The sequence below is a fragment of the Dryobates pubescens genome, chromosome 22 (genome assembly GCF_014839835.1).
Source record: "Dryobates pubescens isolate bDryPub1 chromosome 22, bDryPub1.pri, whole genome shotgun sequence".
NCBI classification, from domain to species: domain Eukaryota; kingdom Metazoa; phylum Chordata; class Aves; order Piciformes; family Picidae; genus Dryobates; species Dryobates pubescens.
The window spans coordinates 3,462,271-3,482,540 of record NC_071633.1 but is presented as its reverse complement, the minus strand read 5'-3'; the positions used below and the strand labels follow the sequence as shown (position 1 = coordinate 3,482,540).

Genomic DNA, 20,270 nt, shown 5'->3' with positions numbered 1-20,270 from the left:
CTCGAATGCCTTCAGGGATGGGGCCTGCACTACTTCTCTGGGCAACCTGTTCCAGTATTTCACCACCCACACAGTAAGCAGCTTTGTCCTAATGTCCAACCTAAATCTCCCCTGCTCCAGTTTCAAACCATCACCTCTTTTCCTATCACCACAAGCCCTTCTAAACAGTCCTTCCTCAGTTCTGCTGTAGCCCCCTCCAGGTACTGGAAGAGTGCTGTAAGGTCTCCCTGGAGCCTTCTCTTTTCCAGGCTGAACAGCCTCAACTCTCCCAGTCTGTCCCCATATGGGAGGTGCTCCAGCACTCTGATCATCTTTGTGGTCCTCCTCTGGACCTGCCCGAGCAGGTCCATGTCCTCCTTGTGCTGCAGGCCCCAAAGCTGGCCACAGTACTCAAGTGTTCCTGTGCTAATGGAAGTATAAAAAAGAAATCCTCAGTCAAATGGTCCCTTGGCATTGCTAATTTACTAGTAATGATAATAATTAGAGCAAAGCTTTGTGGAATCAGTCATAGAAATGTTGAGGTTGGAAGAGACCTTTGAGATCATCAAGTCCAACTGCTCACCTGGAGCTCACAATCTCACCACTACTGCTCAGACAACTCAAGCAGCAATTTGGGGGTTTAATTCCATTCTTGTTCATGTGGTGCTGCTGGTCTTGAAATGCTGACTTACCCTGGTCCATTGTGCAGCTCATGGACTGTCCTCTCTGTTCTGTCACCTGCCTTTAGCTGTTGGATAGTATGTGCAGCCCTAAATGCTTCCTACTGCATTTGCACATCATCAGGAGTTCCGGGTTGCAGCTGAGATCACAAATGGGGGCAGATGTTCCCTGTTTGAAATTCACATCCTGCCCCACATCTAAACAGTTGTTCCTTTACCCCAAGGGAGATGTCTAATTAGCCTATAGTTACCTGTGGTAGTAAAAGGGAATGGAGTTAAACTGATATGGGTGACCTGGATGAGGGAAACGAGGGCACTGTAAGCAGATTTGCTGATTACACCTAACTGGGAGGAGTGGCTGACACATGTGAAGGCTGTGCTGCCATTCAGGAGACTTGGACAGGCTGGAGAGTTGGAGAGGGAGAAAATGAATGAGATCCAACAAGGACAAGGGTGGAGTCCTGCATGTGGGAAGGAACAGCCCCATGGATTGGTGTAGATTGTGGACTGATCTGTTAGAGCAGCTCAGGGGAAAAGGAGCTGGCAGTCTTGGTGGACAGCAAATCTGCCCTTGGGGCCAAGAAGGCCAGTGGCATCCTGGGCTGCATTAGAAGGGGTGTGGTAAGGTGATCAAGGTTCTCATGCCCCTCTACTATGCCCTTGAGAGGCCCCATCAGGAATATTGTGTCCAGTTCTGGGTCTCTCAATTTAAAAAGGACCTCAGGGAACTGCTTGAAAGAGTCTAGCACAGAGCCACAAAGATGGTTAAGGGAATGGAACATCTTCCTTATGAGGAGAGGCTCAGGGAGCTGGGGCTCCTTAGGTGGGAGCAGAGGAGCCATGTTTATAAAGATGTGCAGGGCAGCGTCAGGAGGATGGAGCCAGCCTGCTCAGTGATGTCCCATGGCAGGACAAGGGGCAAAGGGTGCAAGCTGGAGCATAGCAGGTTCCACAGGAACATAAGGAAAAACTTATTCACTGTGAGGGTGACAGAGTCCTGGGTAAGGCTGCCCAGAGAAGTTGTGAAGTCTCTTCTGGGGACATTCAAAACCCACCTGGATGTGTTCCTGTGTGACCTGCCCTAGGTGATTCTGCTGTGGCAGGGGGTTTGGACTGGGTGACCTTTGGATTCTGTGATTCTGTGTGATTGATAAGGTGCTGGTTTACCTCAAAAACTGGAATAAGAATTTGTTTCTAGGAGCAGTGCACTGCTTTAATAAAACTGAGCTTTGCTCTAGGATTCAGTTTCTGATGAATGCCTTGTATATACATTTCACAAGGCTAAAGCATGAAACCTGATTAACCCTCTCTCTAAAAATAACTCATTTCAGTGACAAAATGAATCAAACTGCTGCAAAAGGCTGCTTTTGTGTTTATATTGCTTTACAGGCAAATGCCCTGGGAAAGGATGGCAGCTACCTAATTTGCCAGGGACTTTGCTCACCGTTGATTAGCACTTTGTGTAGGCACAGTGCAACGTTGAACACACAACATGGGTTTGCAGCGTGGCTATTGGTTGGCAACTACTGGATGAATTGTTTGAATTGCTGGTTTGTGGGTTCTTTATTTCATGATCAGTTCTAATCTGTGCTTTCTGTGTCAAGTCTTTGCCAGCTGCCATGATGATGCAGCCCCAGCCAGTGGTTCTGATGCCCACCGTCTATCAGCAAGGAGTTGGATACGTGCCTATAGCAGGTATGTTTTCTCTAAGTGAAGACTGAGAACTTCCAGATGAAGGGTTTTGTTGAAATAACTACCCAGTTTCTCTTGGTTTTCAGAATGTAAAGGTAGCTATGAATTATTTCCTCTGTAACCATTTTTCCCATGATAGGCTCTTGGGAGGAGGAAGTGAGTGAGTGAAGTGTAGGCCTGCTTTCAGTCTTGTGCCCTGTTTAAGGGAGCTGTGTGACTCTGATTAGATGGATTAAAGTGATTCACAAGATGGAACAAGTAGCTTGAAGGCTTCTCTTTTTGAGTATTTATTTTAGACTTATGTCAGGCTGCTGAATAAATGCCTAGCAGGCTGCACTCTGATATAATGTGTGCTTATTGAAATTGTGGCAATCCATGTGTGAAACCATTCTGACTTCAGAAATTGCAGCAAATGGCTGCTGCTGTCAGAGCTGCAGCTTAAGTAGCCCATGAAGGGACTGACTCTTCTCTGATGCTTGTCTGGAAACTTACTGCACAGCATGTGAGACATGTAGCAAAGGGCATGAATGAAAAAGGTTGGGGAGCTGTGGGCACACATATTTCTGTGTACAGAAATGCATCAGGAGGAGTCAAAGCAAGCGTGGCCAGGTCTCTTGGTCTGTGCAAAGTAAGTTTTGCACTTGTGTAGACAGATGTTTTCACTTGGGGGTTGTGATTTTTCTCTTTTGCACTTGTGTAGAGAGAGGTTTTCACTTGGGGGCTGTGATTTTTTTCTATCACAGATGAAAAGTTTAAAGCATGTAAACAAGCTTGGATTTCCCCTACTTAGAAAACTGCTAAGGAAAGGTCAGATGGGCTTCATTTCTGTGTTTCACCTAACAGCTCTTGTTGCATGGATATTTCTTCTGTAATAGCTGTACTTCTTAGAGAAATAATTCAAACTAGCTGAATTTTATCTTTCTTTGCCTACAAACTTCTGAGTGATGAAGTATGTGGGGCATATGCTAAGGACTGACACAGCAGATAGATACAGTTTAAAAGTGTATTTTTTTAAGACTCAATTTCTGATTGAATTTGAGACTTGCAAACCTGGGTATGCAACTTGAAGATTCAGACTCCTCTTTCATTTTGACAGAGTTAAGTAAGAGCAAAGCATGGAGAAGTTTTGGTTACACACATTATTCCCTGATGAAAATGTGCACTTTGCTTCATGTAAAGTGCTTTCTATAACTTAACTCTCAGGATCTAAATCTTGTTTGCTTTGCCAGGGAACTAGTTTCAACCTGAGTGCTTCTTGAAGTGTGATTCTTTTGTGGTAAGCCAAACTTCAGGGCAGCTTGTGGTTCTGTTTGAATTGGATGCCATATTGGTTGGGCTTGGAGGTTCAGCTCATCCCTAGATACTGAAGCAGTTAGTGAAGTTCAAACATAGTTGTCTTGTGTATGGTTAAAAGAAAAAACAGTAGCTGGTATGGTTCATCTGCCAGTGCAGTAGAAGGTGCTAGGGAATTTCTTGAACAGATCAAAATGAGAAAGTTTGTACTGCAAAATTACTGTGCCAGCCAGGTTAGAAACAGCAGAGATGAAGAAACAGTTGAAACTAGACCAGGAACTGAACAGAAAACTGATACTAGACCTTCAGATTTGAAAAGAGCAGTGATGTATCTTGGTGTTCTGTACGTTTTTGTAGATTCATGGAGTGGTTTGGGTTGGAAGGGACCTTAAAGATTCCTTAGTTCTAATGCCCCTGCCATTCACAGGGAGACCTTCCACTAGCCCAGGTTCCTCAAGGCCCCATCCAACCTGGCCTTGAACACCTCCAGGGAGGGGGGGATCCACAACCTCCCCAGGCAGCTTGCTCCAGTATCTACCCACCCTCACTGTCAAGAATTTCTTCCCAATCTCCAGTCCAAACCTCCCCTCTTCCAGCTTCAATCCCTTGCTCCTCATCCTATCCCTGCAAGCCCTTGTAAAAAGCCCCTCCCCTAGCTTTCTTGTAGGCCCCTTTCAGGTACTGTATTTGTCTTGAGAATCTTTTCAGTGATGCTTGTTAAATCTACAACAAATCCACTGCTGCACTTTGGCCTCAACAACCCCATGCAGAGCTACAGGTTGGGGTCAGAGTAGCTGGAGAGCTCCCAGAGAGAGAGACCTGGGGGTGCTGATTTACAGCCACCTAAACATGAGCCAGCAGTGTGCCCAGGTGGCCAAGAAGGCCAATGGCATCCTGGCCTGCATCAGGAATAGTGTGGCCAGCAGGAGCAGGGAAGTCATTGTGCCCCTGTACTCTGCACTGGTTAGGCCACACCTTGAGTCCTGTGTCCTGTTCTGGGCCCCTCAGTTCAAGAAGTACATTAAGACACTTCAAGGTGTCCAGAAAAGGGCAATGAGGCTGGGGAGAGGCCTTGAGCACAGCCTTATGAGGAGAGGCTGAGGGAGCTGGGGTTGCTTAGCCTGGAGAAGAGGAGGCTCAGGGGAGACCTTATTGCTCTCTACAACTACCTGAAGGGAGGTTGTAGCCAGCAGGGAGCTGGTCTCTTCTCCCAGGCACCCAGCACCTGAACAAGAGGGCACAGTCTCAAGCTGTGCTAGTGGAAGTGTAGGCTGGAGGTGAGGAGAAAGTTCTTCCCTGAGAGAGTTGTTAGCCACTGGAATGTGCTGCCCAGGGAAGTGGTGGAGTCCCCATCCCTGGAGGTGTTCAAGAGGGGATTGGATGTGGCACTTGGTGCCATGGTTTAGTCATGAGGTCTGTGGTGACAGGTTGGACTTGCTGATCTTTGAGGTCTCTTCCAAGCTTGGTGATACTGTGAGACTTGAACAAGTAAAGAAAAAAACAAATAGATAGGAAGGGATAGTAATAATTCTAGCATAGAAGAATCTGCCTTTATGTAATACTTTTACTGCTCTGCATGTTGGAGCATTTCCCAACTGGAAAGATCCAGCATGTTCCTTTTAATTTCTTCTGTGATAATCTGTACTAAAAAATTTCCTGATTCTCTGACTTCTAAAGCACCTCTCAGTTTGAGCTTTTGTCTTGGGAGAACTTGAATGTTACTCCTTGATTTTTATCAGTGCCAAACTTATTACAAGCCACCCTTGACCTACTTTTGTTTTGGTTTATTTAATGTTGCTGTGCTTTGTATTTACTGGTTTAGAATGTCTGTGGGCACCATCTCAGAGCACTGAGGTTTCATGCTTCTGCCTCTTCACTAATAAATTGCCCACTCATAATAATCAGATGGATGGTTATTTGGAGACTTCAAAAATGACTTGACTTCAGAATCACAGAATGTTAGGGGCTGGAAGGGACCTCAAAGGATCATCCAGTCCAACCCCCACTACCAGAGCAGAGTCACCTCTACCAGGTCACACATGAACACATCCAGACAGGCTTTGAATATCTCCAGAGGAGGAGAATCCACAACTCCCATAGGCAGCCTATTCCAGGGATCTGTCACCCTCACAGGGAAAAAATGTTCCCTCCTGTTTCCATGGAACTTCCTATGCCTCAACTTCCACCATTGCCCCTTGTGCTGGCATTGGGCATCACCCAGCAGAGCCTGGCTCCATCCCCTTGGCACTCATCCTGCACATCTTTATCAATAGGAATGAGATTGCCCTCAGGCTCTTCTTCTCCAAGCTACAGACCCCAGCTCCCTGAGCCTCTCCTCGTAAGGAAGATGTTCCATTCCCTTAACCATCTTTGTGGCTCTGTGCTGGACTCTTTCAAGCAGTTCCCTGAGGTCCTTCTTGACCTGTGGGTCCCAGAACTGGACACAATATTCCAGATGCAGACTCACCAGCGCAGAGGACAGTGGGAAGAGAGCCTCTCTCGGCCTACTCACCACAGCTCTTCTAATCCACCCCAGAATGGCATTGGCCTTCTTGGCCACAAGAGCACATTGCTGGCTCCTGGTCAATGCTTCAACTGTTTGTATCAAGTAGATAATAAAAATCCTTCCAAATTATAAAAGGAACTAACAGTGTGCCCTGGAAAGCATGGAGTGCTGTCAGAATGTTTTCTATATAGAATAAAATTAACCAGGTTGGAAGAGACCTTTGAGATTGAGTCCAACCTATCATTTAACACTATATAATCAACTAAACCATGGCACCAAGCACCCCATCAAGACTCTTCCTAAACACCTCCAGTGATGGTGACTCCACCACCTCCCTGGGCAGCACATTGCAATGGCCAATAACTCTTTCTATGAAGAATTTCTTCTTAACATCCAGCCTAAACTTCCCCTGGTGCAGCTTGAGACTGTGTCCTCTTGTTCTGGTGCTGGTTGCCTGGGAGAAGAGACCAACCCCCACCTGGCTACAACCTCCCTTCAGGGGGTTGTAGACAGCAATATACTGAACTAGATTCTCCTCCTGCATTCTGTAAACTCCTTCAGAAAGATGCCTGCAATCTCCTGGCCCTCCATACCCTGCTGAATGGATCTATCTCCTGGAAAAACTCCATTGGGACCATTTGATAGATTCATAGATGGTTTGGGTTGGAAGGGACCTTGAAGATCCAACCCCTCTGCTTCAGGGAAAGCAATGGTAGTATGCTGCTCAGGCATGGTTTGCTGTTTTCCCATCCTCTCAGTTGAAGTTTTTATCTCTCCAGTGAAATGAATGTAGCCAATAAGCAAACTTTGTTTCCTTCAGAAGAAGCACTGAACAGTTCATTCCATCTGAAATGGAGGAGGATCTGCTGTTGGGCAAGACTGTTGGAATCCCAGTCTTACCTATGATTGAAGTACAATGAGCAGACTAAAATGCTTCTCCCAACAGTTTAACAGTAACTTGTTAACTGTCCAAAGCAGTGGTGAGGTGGTGGTGTCAGATCTAGTGGGTCACAAAGGCCAAGCTGTTTTATCTGTAACACAAAACTCCTGTCCAGAACTCAGTGTATGTAACCAACCTTCTAATTAAGGGAGAAGCAACAGTCATCTCACACTTCTCTCTGTCATATAAGCTGAGTAGCGAGTTGTTAGTCACAGGGGTAAGCAGATGAGGCTTGAAATGCCCCCAAGCTGCTCTTTTGCTGGTGGATGTCACAGAGCTGTGATGAGAGCAAACTGGCCATAGAATATTCTTGCAGCAGGTTAATTTCCAAAGGTATAAAAACTGAAACACTTCTGACAATAGCATTGGTTACTACAAACCATAGTTGCCATGAGTGATTGATCTGTGGATTGGGGAAAATTGAACTTGGCAGTCTTCTGAAAGTTGAGTTTATAGAAATGCAGAATGGTTGGGGTTGAAAAGGTCCTTAAAGATCACCTAGTTCCACCTCTCCTGCTGTGGACAGGGAGGCTTGGAACACCTCCAGGAAAGGGGCATCCACAGCCTGTCCCAGTGTCCCACCACCCTCACTGTAAAGAATTTCTTCCTAATCTCCACTCTTAATCTGCTCTGCATCTATCATCTCTTAATTCAGGTTGTAAGTGGGGTAGTAGTTGCTTAACACTCCAACCCCACCGTGCATGGAAGCAAGCTAAAACAAGTTCAGTAAACAAATTCTATATCTTACCAGCTCACTAGTCCCAGGATTAATAGGAAATCTGTTTGTGCTTGTGGGATTTAACTTAGTAGCTTACTTCTCAGGGCCCTGACTGCCATTTCTCCTCGAGGCAATGTTGTGTGTGTATGTACATTGCTCCCCTGGATGCCTGTATTGGGTTGATGGGTCGGCTTGTGATGTTACTGCTCTTTGTTCACATAACCATGGATATGTGTTGTCCTTTGGGGGCTATGGAGGATAATCCTTGCTGCCAACCCTTGGCCTTACTTTGACAACATTTCTTGTAGTTGTTACTCCTGTAAAAACAGCACATTTAGGGAACTTGTTCAGAGCACCAGAGTGGGATGAGCTGGGAGACTGAACCCTAGCAGCATGCAGTTTGTGGTGGTTAGGTGGGTTAGGTTTTACCCAGTTGCCTCCCTGTATGCAACTTGCACCTTTGGAAGCTAAATGATTCCTTTCCTTTTTGAAATAGATTAATATTTCTTTCCCATGTCTTATTCCTTTCCCCTTGCCCCTTCATTTTCACTTGTCTTTAGGGCTTGAGTACTTTGCTCTGGGTAAGTTTCCAAGCTCTTTTCTCGCTCCCATCCTCATTGACCTGGGTCTTTGCATGAGCTCATCTAACCAGCTTTAATTGTTGCAGCAGACTGTATCACAAGGTATTGCCACTTGGATGTCACAACAGAACAATTTAATGCATCACCTGGAAATTTTTGGAGCCTCTCTAAATTGCCACAAAGCCTTTAAAGGCTCAGCTTCAAGCTATAATGATTGAAGTAATGGGTGATAACGGTTCTGAGATGTGGTGTTAATGTTCTTCAGAAGCTGTTGTATGTCAGTGAGCTGTCCTAGGGGACAGCATTGGCTTCCTAGAAGAGAAACCTTAATCTTGCAGTTGTTCTGCTGCTGCAAGGTTTGGGGAGAAGCAGGTAATGCCATGACTTTTAGGGAGCTTCCAAGTGAAGAACTCAGTTCAGCAATGACATTGAGAGGACAGCCTGCCAATTGCCTTCTGTTCATCCTCAAATAAGCCTTTCTACCAGAAGGTAACACTTTATTTTGTCAGTTTGTGTCTTTCACACAAAGCTGCTTTAGATCCATGTCCAGTCAAGCATCTGACTAGAACTCTGAAGGCAAATTACATTACAGGAAAGAAATTTTCCTTCAGTTTAGCCTTGCTTTACTATGACACCTTTGATTTTGAACTGTGCAGAGATACTGTGACATCCTTCCCTTTGATCAAAGCCTTGAGCTTCAATCAAGTATGCTCAGAAAACTCTTGAATTGCTCCTTGTGAGGCACAGTGTCATTTCTTGGTGCTCTGGATTTCAGAAAGTTGCTGTAAATAACTGGTCTGGTTGTTGCAACATGTTTGGCTTATTCAGAGCAGGGAAATGGATTGATTTATTTTTTCTGTGGATCAAACTTTTCTGGCAGCTTCCAAAGAAGCAACAATAAATGATGGCAGACATTTTGGTATTGATACTTCTTTTTTCCTGAAGCAAATGACATTAAGACTTGTGTATTAAAAAAACAAACAACCAAATATCCTGATTTCATCCTTTAAATGAAAGAATTTGTGCTGAGAAGGTCCCTGAGTTTATTCTGCAAGGGTCTGTGCATGGGACAGGATGGTCCTGAGTTAAGAAATGAAACTTCAGACACTTGACTGAAGGAGCAAAGAAAGAAAACCTTGTGGAATGCCTTGTGTGCAGTTGGAAAAACCTGAGCTTGTTAACTCTGCTTTGATGCTTCCACTGCTGCCTGTAGCAACTGGCTGCCTGTTGTGCATACTGGTTTCACCTGTTGGAATGTCACTGCTTATGCCAGCATGCTGCCATCGCCGTGCCGCCGAATGGGAGGGCAGTGCTCCATCCTTCTGCCTGTGCCCACTCTCACCTGGGACCTGAGAGCAACATGGGAGCGGGCAGCTCCTTTGCTAGGGGATTCTGATGGGGTTTAGCTTCTGTTTTCAGCTGGTAGCCACATGAGGTGCTCAATGGGTAAAGCAGCTTTCCACTGAACATGGATCACTTACAAGTTTATTGTGATGATTGCATCTGTCTATCTGCTACATGTCAGTGCACAGTTCAGAGTTTATGCTTCCTATTTTGGAAATCAGAAATTATGGATGCTTTTAGCCTGAGTGTGGAACTAAGCAAAAAAAACCCCAAGGTACTCTTTAAATTGGTACTGGTGGAGCTTGAATGTTGAGTTCCATGAAGAATTTGCATTTACGTTGGAGTGTTTCATTAAAACTCACTGTGATCCCAACAACTTCCCTTTGTATGCAGTGTAGTCAGACAGCAGAAAGTCATTCTAGAACTTTAAGAGCCGAGAAAATAGATTTTGAAAGCCATTAGTGAGAAACAATGCTCTCAAGAACCTGAGCACAGCCTTCGACACTGTCCCACACCACAGCCTGCTCTCCAGGCTGGTGACACATGGGTGTGATGGGTGACCACTAGATGGATAAAGAACTGGCTTGATGGCTGCACCCAAAGAGTGGCTGTCCATGGCCCAGTGGAGGCCAGGGACAAGCAGAGTCCCTCAGGGATCAGTCCTGGGACCAGGCTTGTTCAACATCTTTGTGGGTGCCAGGGACAGTGGCACTGAGTGCAGCCTCAGCAAGTTTGCTGATGACACCAAGCTGTGTGGTGCAGCAGACAGGCTGGAGGGAAGGGATCCATCTAGAGGGACCTGGACAGGCTGGAGAGGTGGGGAGATTCAGGCTGGATGTGAGGAGGAAGTTCTTCCCCATGAGAGTGGTGAAGCCCTGGAATGGGTTGTCTAGGGAGGTGGTTGGGGCCCTGTCCCTGGAGGTGTTTAAGCCGAGGCTGGCTGAGGCTCTGGCCAGGCTGATCTAGTGTGGGGTGTCCCTGCCCATGGCAGGGGGGTTGGAACTAGATGATCCTTGTGGTCCCTTCCAACCTTGACTGATACTAAGAAATTCCTAGTCTTGAAAACTGAGTATCTAGATTGAAAACACTTCTGGAACAGGACTTATGCAGGTGTCTGGCTTCAAAATGATCTTGTTTTGATGAAAGCAGTAAGGAAAACTGTGTGCTGGTCTTGGCTTTGTTGTGGGGTTTTAATACTGAGAAGGCAGTGAAATGTGTCAGCTGTAGGATGCTGTGGTACTCCCAGGGAGCTTCATGTTTTATTTGGGTTAGCATTTTTAACTGACCCTTTGTATGGGCAATCCCTACACAATTTGGGCTGGCAGCCAGGTCATTTTAGGGTGCTGATGACTTACTGAGGAATATTGGAACGTTTGTGTGAGAAGTAAAATATAACTTCTGTTGCTCTGTTCTTTCAGGTACTTTGTGTATTTTGTGAGACAGTGCAGCTTTGTTCATCTCTTAAATGCTGAGCTGCTTGTAGGAAGCATGAGGAATGAGTTGAGGCTTATTGAACCTCTGGAAGAGGCAGTCTGAAATGCAGCTGGCTGTGATCACTGGGTTGCAGGGTTGTTGAGGACTGCACAGTGATTTGCCCCCAGGGTGCACACATGATCTGATTTGCCTTGCATTCAAACACTTAGAGCCAGATGGAATTCCAGGAGCCACAGTCCAAATGGCATAAGAAGCTCTAGAGCTGAAGTTGAGATTGTTGCAGAAGATCTCCTTGGTAGTGGTGGGGTGCAGAGACATGAGGTAACAGACATTTCTTTAGTTGCCAGCATGAACCTTTTCAAAGAGGTGCAGCCTGGATGTCAGACTTGTGTGGTGGGTTGAGAGAGAAGGCCCAGCTTCCCTTCCCCCACTAAGTAGGAATGAAAAGACCACAGCTAATATTCAGACTTGGAGCATGCAGGGTTTTCTTACCACAGTGAAGGTGGCTACAAGGAGAAATGTCAAGTCAGAATTGGAGACTACTGCTAAATATGGAGGTGCTTGCAACTCAGCAGCATCCCTTCAGGCAGGACACCAGTGCAGGTTGAGGAAAAAAACAGCAAGGAGTACATTAGGTGAAATCAGCTTCAGTGCACACAAACCATATCCCATTACAGCTCCTCATCAGCCAGAGCTGCTGTAAGCTGATACAAGGTTTAGCTGATCCAACCTGGAGTGTCAGTTTTAACACAACCTTTTTAAAGCTGACAGGGGAGGTGGGGGGAAAAGGAAAAAGATAATCACTGAGATGCTGAAATATTTGTACAAGTTAGAGTGAGCACAGACATTTCTGATGACATAGTTACAGGGTAAAGAGAAGCTTGAAGAGGCAAGGTAAGATTGAAATTGCTCTTGGCTTGTTATTTTTGTAGGAGATGTTAATTCTGACTAGAGTGAGTGTAGTAGAGCTGCAATGTGTTGGATCACTTCAGTAGTTTAGTCATTATGCTAAGAGATGAGGGTGCTAAGAGAGACACACTTGAAGATGATGTTGGTTGTAGATTGCTTGGTGTTACTATGGGGTTGGAGCAATTAGTCAGAATTCCAGTAGAAGAGAAGCAGCTTTAGGTCTGCTTCTGAGTAATAGATGAAACCTGGTTCTCTTAGTTTGAAGATGTGTAGTAGTGGTGCTGCAAATTGTCCATCCTTTAGTTAACTTAAGGAAAAGTAATTACAGTGAAGGTTTAACAGCTGGTTTGAAAAGCTGATGAACAGAGAAAAGTGGTGAATCATCCCCTAATGGAGGGAGGCCTTGGCTGGGGTACAGCATGGTCTTAAAGAGCTAATTGAGGGAATAGACAATTTAGCCCAAGCAAATAACAGACAGTTTAAAAGGCCATTTGTCAAAACAAACTCTTAGCAGCTTCCTGAGTCTGACTGCAACAGGTTGGAAAAGGATCTTCTTAAAGTAAATGGGAAACAAAATCCCCCAGGAGGGCTGGTATTGAGGTTTAGCTTTACACATACTGCTTTCATACATGTTTGTGTCATTGTTTTTATGCTTTCTTGACTGGTCATTACTACACATAAAGATCATTCCCTGAAAGTTCTGGGTGACTAGAGTGGGCAGTGGGTAGTTTGGATGAAGTGCTTGAAAGCAAATAGAGGACAAATACAGAAGCTCTACTACGCTGCTGGGTGCAGCAGTGCCACATTTGTGTCTAGATGCAGGCAGTTCTCCATCCTCTGCCTTAAAATCAGTGCAGCACAACTGAAAGAGTAGCACTGCAAGGTGTGGGATGAAGCCAGTCAGGATGGAGCTACTAGGCAAGTGATTTGTTCTGTTCTCAGAAGGGATAGCAAAAGGCTCTGGGTGTACACTATAACTGTTGTCAGTGTTCTAAAAACAAATGGTAGGGTTTTGGGCAATGGATTAATGATGGAAGTGATAAAAAGGGATTTTTATCTAATAAATCCTTATAAAAGGGCTTAGGAAACTCATTTTCTAAACCTGTTTTTATAAACTGCTTTAATTCTACACAGACATACAAGAAGTTCATGAAAAATGTTAGAGGAGCTTTGTCCTCTGGTACAAGCACAGGAAAAAGTAGAGTGTGTCCTGTGGGCATAAACAGAATTGCTCTTTAGCCATCCTCTGACTTTGTAGGATGGCCTGGAGGGAGCTTTAACCAGGAAAGACCACTTGCCTAGAATCATAGAATGGTTTGGGTTGGAAGGGACCTTAAAGATCATCCAGTTCCAACCCCACTGTCATGGGCAGGGATACCTCCCACCAGCCCAAGCTGCTCAAGGCCTCATCCAGCCTGGCCTTGAACGCCTGCAGGGAAGAAGGGGCATCCACAACTTCCCTGAGTAACCTGTTCCAGTGTCTCCCCACCCTCACTGTCAAGAATTTCTTCCTAATCTCCAGTCTAAATTTGCCCTCCCCAAGCATCAATCCATTCCCTCTTGTCCTATCCCTACAAGCTTGTGTCAAAAATCCCTCCCCAGCTCTCATGCAGTCCTCTTCAGGTACTGGAAGGCTGCCCTGAGGTCTCCCTGGAGCCTTCTCTTCTCCAGGCTCAACAGCCCCAACTCTCCCAGTCTGTCCCCATAGGGGAGGTTCTTCAGCCCTCTGAGCATGTTTGTGGCCCCCTCTGGACCCTCTCCAGCAGTTCCATGTCATCATTGTGCTGGGGGCCCCAGCACTGGACACAGCAATGCTCCAGGTGAGGTCTCAGGAGAGCAGAGTAGAGAGGCAGAATCCCCTGCATTGTCCTTGCCCATCAGTGTGGTCCCAGTCTCCTCAGTACTTTTCCACTGCATTGAAAGGAAGCTAATGGCATCCATTGAATTCTAAATATCAGTTGCTGGTGCAAAACCATCTTTTTCATCACAGCATAGAGCAGGGACTTCAATGTGATGGGAGCAGCGTGGGGAAGAGCTGTTGTACTTCAGTTAGTCATTCCTGTGTAAACCTGGTTAATGCCAGGTGTGCCCAGTGGATGTGGGGCAGGCTGTGGATGTGGTCTACCTGGACCTCAGCAAGGCCTTTGACACCGTCCCCCACAGCAAACTGCTGGCCAAGCTGTCAGCCCATGGCTTGGATGGGAGCACACTGTGATGGGTTAGGAACTGGCTGGAGGCTGAGCCCAGAGATTGGTGGTGAATGGTGCCACAGCCAGCTGGCAGCCAGGTACCAGTGGTGTGCCCCAGGGATCAGTGCTGGGCCCTATGCTCTTTAACATCTTTATTGATGATCTGGATGAGGGCATCGAGTCCATCAGCAGTAAATTTGTGGACAACACCAAGCTGGGGGCAGGAGTTGATCTGCTGGAGGGTGGAGAGGCTCTGCAGAGGGACCTTAACAGGCTGGACAGATGGGCAGAGTCCAAAGGCTTGAGATTGAACACATCCAGGTGCCAGGTTCTGCACATTGGCCACAGCAACCCCAGGCAGTGCTACAGGCTGGGGTCAGAGTGACTGAGAGCAGCCAGGCAGAGAGGGACCTGGGGGTGCTGGTTGATGGTAGGCTGAACAGGAGCCTGCAGTGTGCCCAGGCAGCCAAGAGGGCCAATGGCATCCTGGCCTTCATCAGGAACAGTGTGGCCAGCAGGAACAGGGAGGTCATTCTGCCCCTGTACACTGCACTGGTTAGGCCACACCTTGAATCCTGTGTCCAGTTCTGGGCCCCTCAGTTCAGGAAGGAGGTTGACTTGCTGGAACGAGTCCAGAGAAGGGCAACAAAGTTGGTGATGGGTTTGGAACACAGCCCTGGGAGGAGAGGCTGAGGGAGCTGGGGTTGCTTAGCCCAGAGGAGACTCAGGGGTGACCTTGCTCTCTACAACTACCTGAAGTGAGGTTGTAGACAGGTGGATGTTGGACTCTTCTCTCAGGCAACCAGCACCAGAACAAGAGGACACAGTCTCAGGCTGCACCAGGGGCGGTTTAGGCTGGAGGTTAGGAAGAAGATCTATACAGAGAGAGTTGTTGGCCATTGGAATGGGCTGCCCAGGGAGGTGGTGGAGTCGCCATCATTGGAGGTGTTCAGGAGGAGACTTGATAGGGTGCTTGGTGCCATGGGTTAGTTGATCAGGTGGTGTTGGATGATAGGTTGGACACGATGATCTTGAAGGTCTCTTCCAACCTGGTCTGTTCTGTTCTATTCTTCTATTCAGTTTGGAGCTGTTCTTGCAGTTTACCATTCGTGGACCCTGGTCAGGGAGCTCTTCCCCAGAAACATGCTCTGATTGCACCAGCCTAGGTACCATCTCTGCAATCTTTGTGTTTTTTTCTTCTGGAGTTTGTGCTAAAAGAGAGGAGTTGGTGGGTTGGAGTGAGTCATGAGCTGCTTTTCTTGCAACATCATTGAGTTCTTCCCTTCAGTTTTCATTTCATGTTGTAGTTTTATTTTTCATGTATTTTTCCCCCGCTCATGTGTGTTTTGGTTGTTTTCTTCTGTTCTCTGCCTGCAGGGATGCCTGCAGTCTGTAACCCAGGCATGGTACCAGTGGCAATGCCACCTCCAGCTGTCAACCCTCAGCACCTGTGTAACGAAGAGGACCTGAAATCTATCCAGGACATGTTTCCCAACATGGACAGAGAAGTAATCCGCTCAGTGCTAGAAGCTCAGAGGGGGAACAAGGATGCAGCTATCAACTCCTTGCTTCAGATGGCTGAAGAATCATAGATCCCCACCTCCTGCATAGTCCCCCTCCTCGATGCCACTTATTTTTACTTGCCAAGCCAGGGATTTAGCTAGAGGAAGAATTTCCCAACAGCTTTCTGTTAGCACATCCTCTGTGTGAAAGATTAAACCTTTTCTCCTTGGACATTTGGATCTTTCTCACTTCCTTTCTCAGTCTGTACATACTCAGTTCAGCTTATGTCCTGCAATATAGCATTGAAGCATCTTTACTGTCAGCTGTGCCCTGTGTGGCTGTGTTCTGATGGGGTGGGGAGTTAATGCTGCTTTGTTTTGTTTCTCTCCCTCTCTTCATAAACTTGTTCTTACAAAGTAACTCTATGCAGTGCAGGGTTTACTACTGTTAGGTTGAAAACAAAACTCTCTGGTTGGTTGCTTTTTTTTTTTGCATGGAGGGTTTGCTCTTTAACCATAAGTGATTTGTTCAAGTATTTAGGTTTCATCAAGCAGCCTACTCTGGCTAGAAATTAAAAGAAAGATCCTTCCCTTGTCCTGTGGTGTTTAGTTATTGCTGTGATCTGTTCACCTGTTTCTGAATTGAAGAGTTTTCACTGAATAAGCTCAATTTCTTGGGTTGTGCTGTTGGTATTTGTAATGAGCATCTTCTCTTCAATCATCAGGCACCAAAGCAATATCTTTTACCTGGTGTGCATTTGGGGCTCTCTCCTCCCACACAGTACTGTTCTGGATCTGTAACACCTTCACCAGGTAACTTTGAACTCCTGCAGCATGTCTTGCTGTAACAGAGAGCTACAAGACTGAGCCCCAGTGTACTCCCACAGTTAATTGTGCTCTAATGACTGCTTCTGCATTCCTGTGGCTCTGGCAGAGGGTGAGTGCAGAAGGAGAGAAGCTTTTATACCTGAAAATTACTGAAGCTGTAAAGAACTCCTTCAGGAAGCTGTAAAGAATTATTTCAGGTGTTGTCTTACATTAAAAAAGCAGGAACCTATGATCTGCTTATAAGGGTCCTTTCTTTACTCCTATATTTCAGCAAAATTATCATTTTCTAATAGAGAAAACCTTGTTGTCCTGCAATCTGAAATCAGAAGCAAGCAAAATAGCTTCAGAACCATTGACTGACACCATGAGTTCCTCAGTGAGTTTAGACTGCAGTTGCTGTGGTCAGTTTCTGATCACTTGGTGCAGTGGAAATGAATGGTGAGAGAAAATGTAACATATCTTGAGTTACAGTCTGAACCTCAGAGGGGGTTGGAGGTTGCTTGTATTTATTGTTAGTGTTTGGTTATTTCTTTTCTTCAGCTAACAACTCATTTTGGACCTGCAGAATCCTTACCAGTGTGCCCCAGTTACAGCTGTTGGCTGAATGGCTGCAGTGTCTGGGTTCTGTTAGATGGTGAAGTAATGCACTTTAAATAGTACGCACCAGTTTGGGGTTGGGTTGTTTTTTCTCCCCAGTGATGTGCAATGTTGCTGTTTGATCTTTGTAAATGTTTGATTTCAGATACAATTCCTCTAATAGCCATAGACCTTTATATTTGCAAGAGTTGGAATGAATGTACACTTGAAATCTAGGCTCTTGAGTGATCCATGACACCATTAAAGCCAGGGTTGGAACAGGGAGAAGGGACCTGGATTCTCCTCTTCCCCACACCTTGTTTCATGTCCCACACTCAAAATATTTCCTTTATTGTTTGCTGAAAAGCTGTTTTTTTAAGTGTTTGGGGGTTGTGTTTCATTTTTCCTGCATTCAAGAAGCCTTTAGGTAGCACTGACAGTAGAACAGGAATATTTGAAGCCTTTAGGTAGCACTGACAGTAGAACAGGAATATTTATTTTTTTATGATTAAAAGTGAGACTGAAACTTTAAAGAAGAGTACAGCACCAAGAGAAACCATCCCAATTTCTGGCCTTTTGAAGCTGTCTGTCTGTGATGTACCATTTTCAGTTTTGTCAGCAGCCCCATCTTGAAATCCTCTTGTCTTCATGGGTCCTCCAATCGGCTTCTCAGTAGTGAGATCCAAGGCTGTAGTTTGTGTGCTTCAGTTGCAGAGCCACCACACTTCCCTTGGCTGCAGGAAAAACGGGTGTTCTGCAAGAAACTAGTCTGGCCCCTTCCCTACAACCATGGGGAGCTCTTGTAATGAGTGGGATTAGAGGCTGTTTGTCTTTATGGCAACCCTGATCCACGCTGTTGTCACCCAGGAGGGTGGCGAGGATTTGATGCTTCATCGCCAGGAAGAGTTCCTTGCTCTTAAGTGGGATGCAGTGGTGAATTGCTAGGGATGGAACAATTCAGGGACAATGTCTATATTCCAATTTTTATATTAAAAGGTTGGGATCCATAATGCAGCTTTTTATAAAAGCAAGTGGGCATGGTTCAAGTGAATGGCTGGTAAATTGGACTGCATCCTTTCACAGCTCAGTTCCAGGCACAGAACCAACCCCTTCCAGCCCTAACCACCAGGAAGGAGAAGCGTTGAGTGTAGTCATACGTGAGGGAGGCTCCTGCTCTTAGAATTGGTTGGTTTGGTGTGTTCTAGCCAAACAGGGTAGGGGTGTGAGTTGAAGGGTGGGATATGTAGGAGCAGTGTGGCCAGGAGATGGATTTCAGCATCTTATGCTAAATATTGCTCTGGGGATTGAGTGTTGATTGAATTAAGTGTTCTGGCTGAAACTCCTTTGTCACGGGGTGCTACTCGTCAGCAAGAGCAAAACCACTGATCATAGACCTCCCCAGCTTTTCAGCACACATGTCTTCTCAGTTCTGTGTCAGGTTGGAATTGGAGAGAGATCAAGAAAAGGCAGGGAGCATTTGGTTATTCCAGGGTCTGTGAAATTCAAGTATTGGAGCTGAAAGTCTCCTCCTTGGTTTAAAGCAAATGGATTGTCACTCGTGCTGAATGTAGCTTTAGACAAAGTGCTCATGGGATGATCCTGTGTTTGATGCTGCTCTTCTGCTCAACAGCTTCAAGCAGCTTGGAGCCAAAGCCAGCTGTGTAAGAACTGGCATCTGCTACAAGTTAGTGCATTTAGTCCTAGTTTTGAGTCCTGCCAAGAGCCTGAACTTGCTAAAGGTAGGAACATTTTTTGTCTAGCTAGATCCTTGCTACTTTCTTCTCTCCTGCTCTTTGCATCTGCTGATGGTACTGAATGTTTTGGGGTTTTTTTCCTCCCCTTACCAATGTTACTGCTTGTTTGGTTGGTATGTAATTCCCTACAGAGAATGTTTTTGGCTGTAATAATCCTGAAGACATTGTTTCTCTGTATTGAGCTCCAGTGTCCAAATGTGTTTCTTGCACTCTAAAGTACATTAACTTTTTCATTCTAATTTAATAAATGTATCATCCAAATGAAAGTGTGTCATGTCTGTGTTGGAGAGCACCTCACTTGCAGGCTTTGGCTGCAGGCTGATCTGCAGTTCCACTGTCAGTTGCTGTCTTGTGCATTCACTGACAAGTTACACTGGTTCTTCATGGGATCTTCTGCTGTGGGACTGGTGCTGGAAACTCTCAGAAGTATTTGAAGCATTCCTTTCAGGGAAGAAGCCTTTTCCTGCCTGCTGCAGGTGCTACAAGGTCAGTATTGCAGGTCTAGAGGACAGAAGGAGGAGGGAGTGAGGTTGTGTTGTTCAAAGGGCAATGTTTGAGGGCAGGGAAGGAAGGAAGGAGGAACTATGTGAATGTGAAACAACAGTCACAGAATGGCTTGGGTTGGAAGGGACCTTAAAGATCATTCAGTTCCAACCCTGCTGCCATGGGCACAGACACCTCCCACTGGAGCAGCTTGCTCAAGGCCCCATCCAACCTGGCTCTGAACACTGCCAGGCTTGGAGACTCCACAGCTTCTCTGGGCAGCCTGTTCCAGTGCCTCACCACCCTCATGGGGAAGGACTTCTTCCTAATGTCTAATACAAGATGATCCTCTTCCAGTTTGAAGCCATTGCTCCTTGTCCTGTCACTCCATGCTTTTGTAAAAAGTCCCCCTCCAGCTCTTTTGTAGTCCCTTCAGATACTAAAAGGTTGCTCTAAGGTCTCCCCAGAGCCTTCCCTTCTCCAGGCTGAGCAGCCCCAGCTCTCTCAGCCTGGCCTCATAGCAGAGGAGTTCCAGCCCTGGGATCATCTTTGTGGCCTCTGGCCCTGCTCCTGTGCTGAGGACTCAAGAGCTGGCCCCAGCACTGCAGGTGGGGTCGCAGAGCAGAGCAGGATAGAATCCCCTCCCTCCAGCTGCTGCCCATGCTGGAAGAAATGCTCTGCACTGTGAAGGGATTGAGAACTCCCCATTTGAGTGAAGAGTTACAAACCAGACCTTGGGATGTGATATTTTGGCTACACTTAAGAGCTGGCATTGTCTGTTGATGTGGAATTAATGATGTAAAGGTCTGGTTTAGGTAGTAAAAAGCAGTTTGGGGTCTCTCTCATTTGACAGCATTGCTAT

General features: G+C 46.1%; 1 protein-coding gene across 2 annotated transcripts in view; it reads left to right on the top strand.

Moving 5' to 3' along the window:
• Positions 1-17,550, top strand: part of TOLLIP (toll interacting protein) — a 37,747-nt gene extending 20,197 nt beyond the window's left edge. Inside the window, exons 5-7 of one of the 2 annotated variants that reach the window (XM_054171732.1) lie at positions 2,264-2,354; positions 8,369-8,389; positions 15,643-17,550. In XM_054171732.1, coding sequence (XP_054027707.1) covers positions 2,264-2,354; positions 8,369-8,389; positions 15,643-15,857 — 327 coding nt within the window. In that variant the 3' untranslated portion in view covers positions 15,858-17,550. The remainder of the gene's footprint in view (positions 1-2,263; positions 2,355-8,368; positions 8,390-15,642) is intronic. The other variant, XM_054171733.1, reaches the window with a different exon arrangement.
• Positions 17,551-20,270: the final 2,720 nt, after the last annotated feature.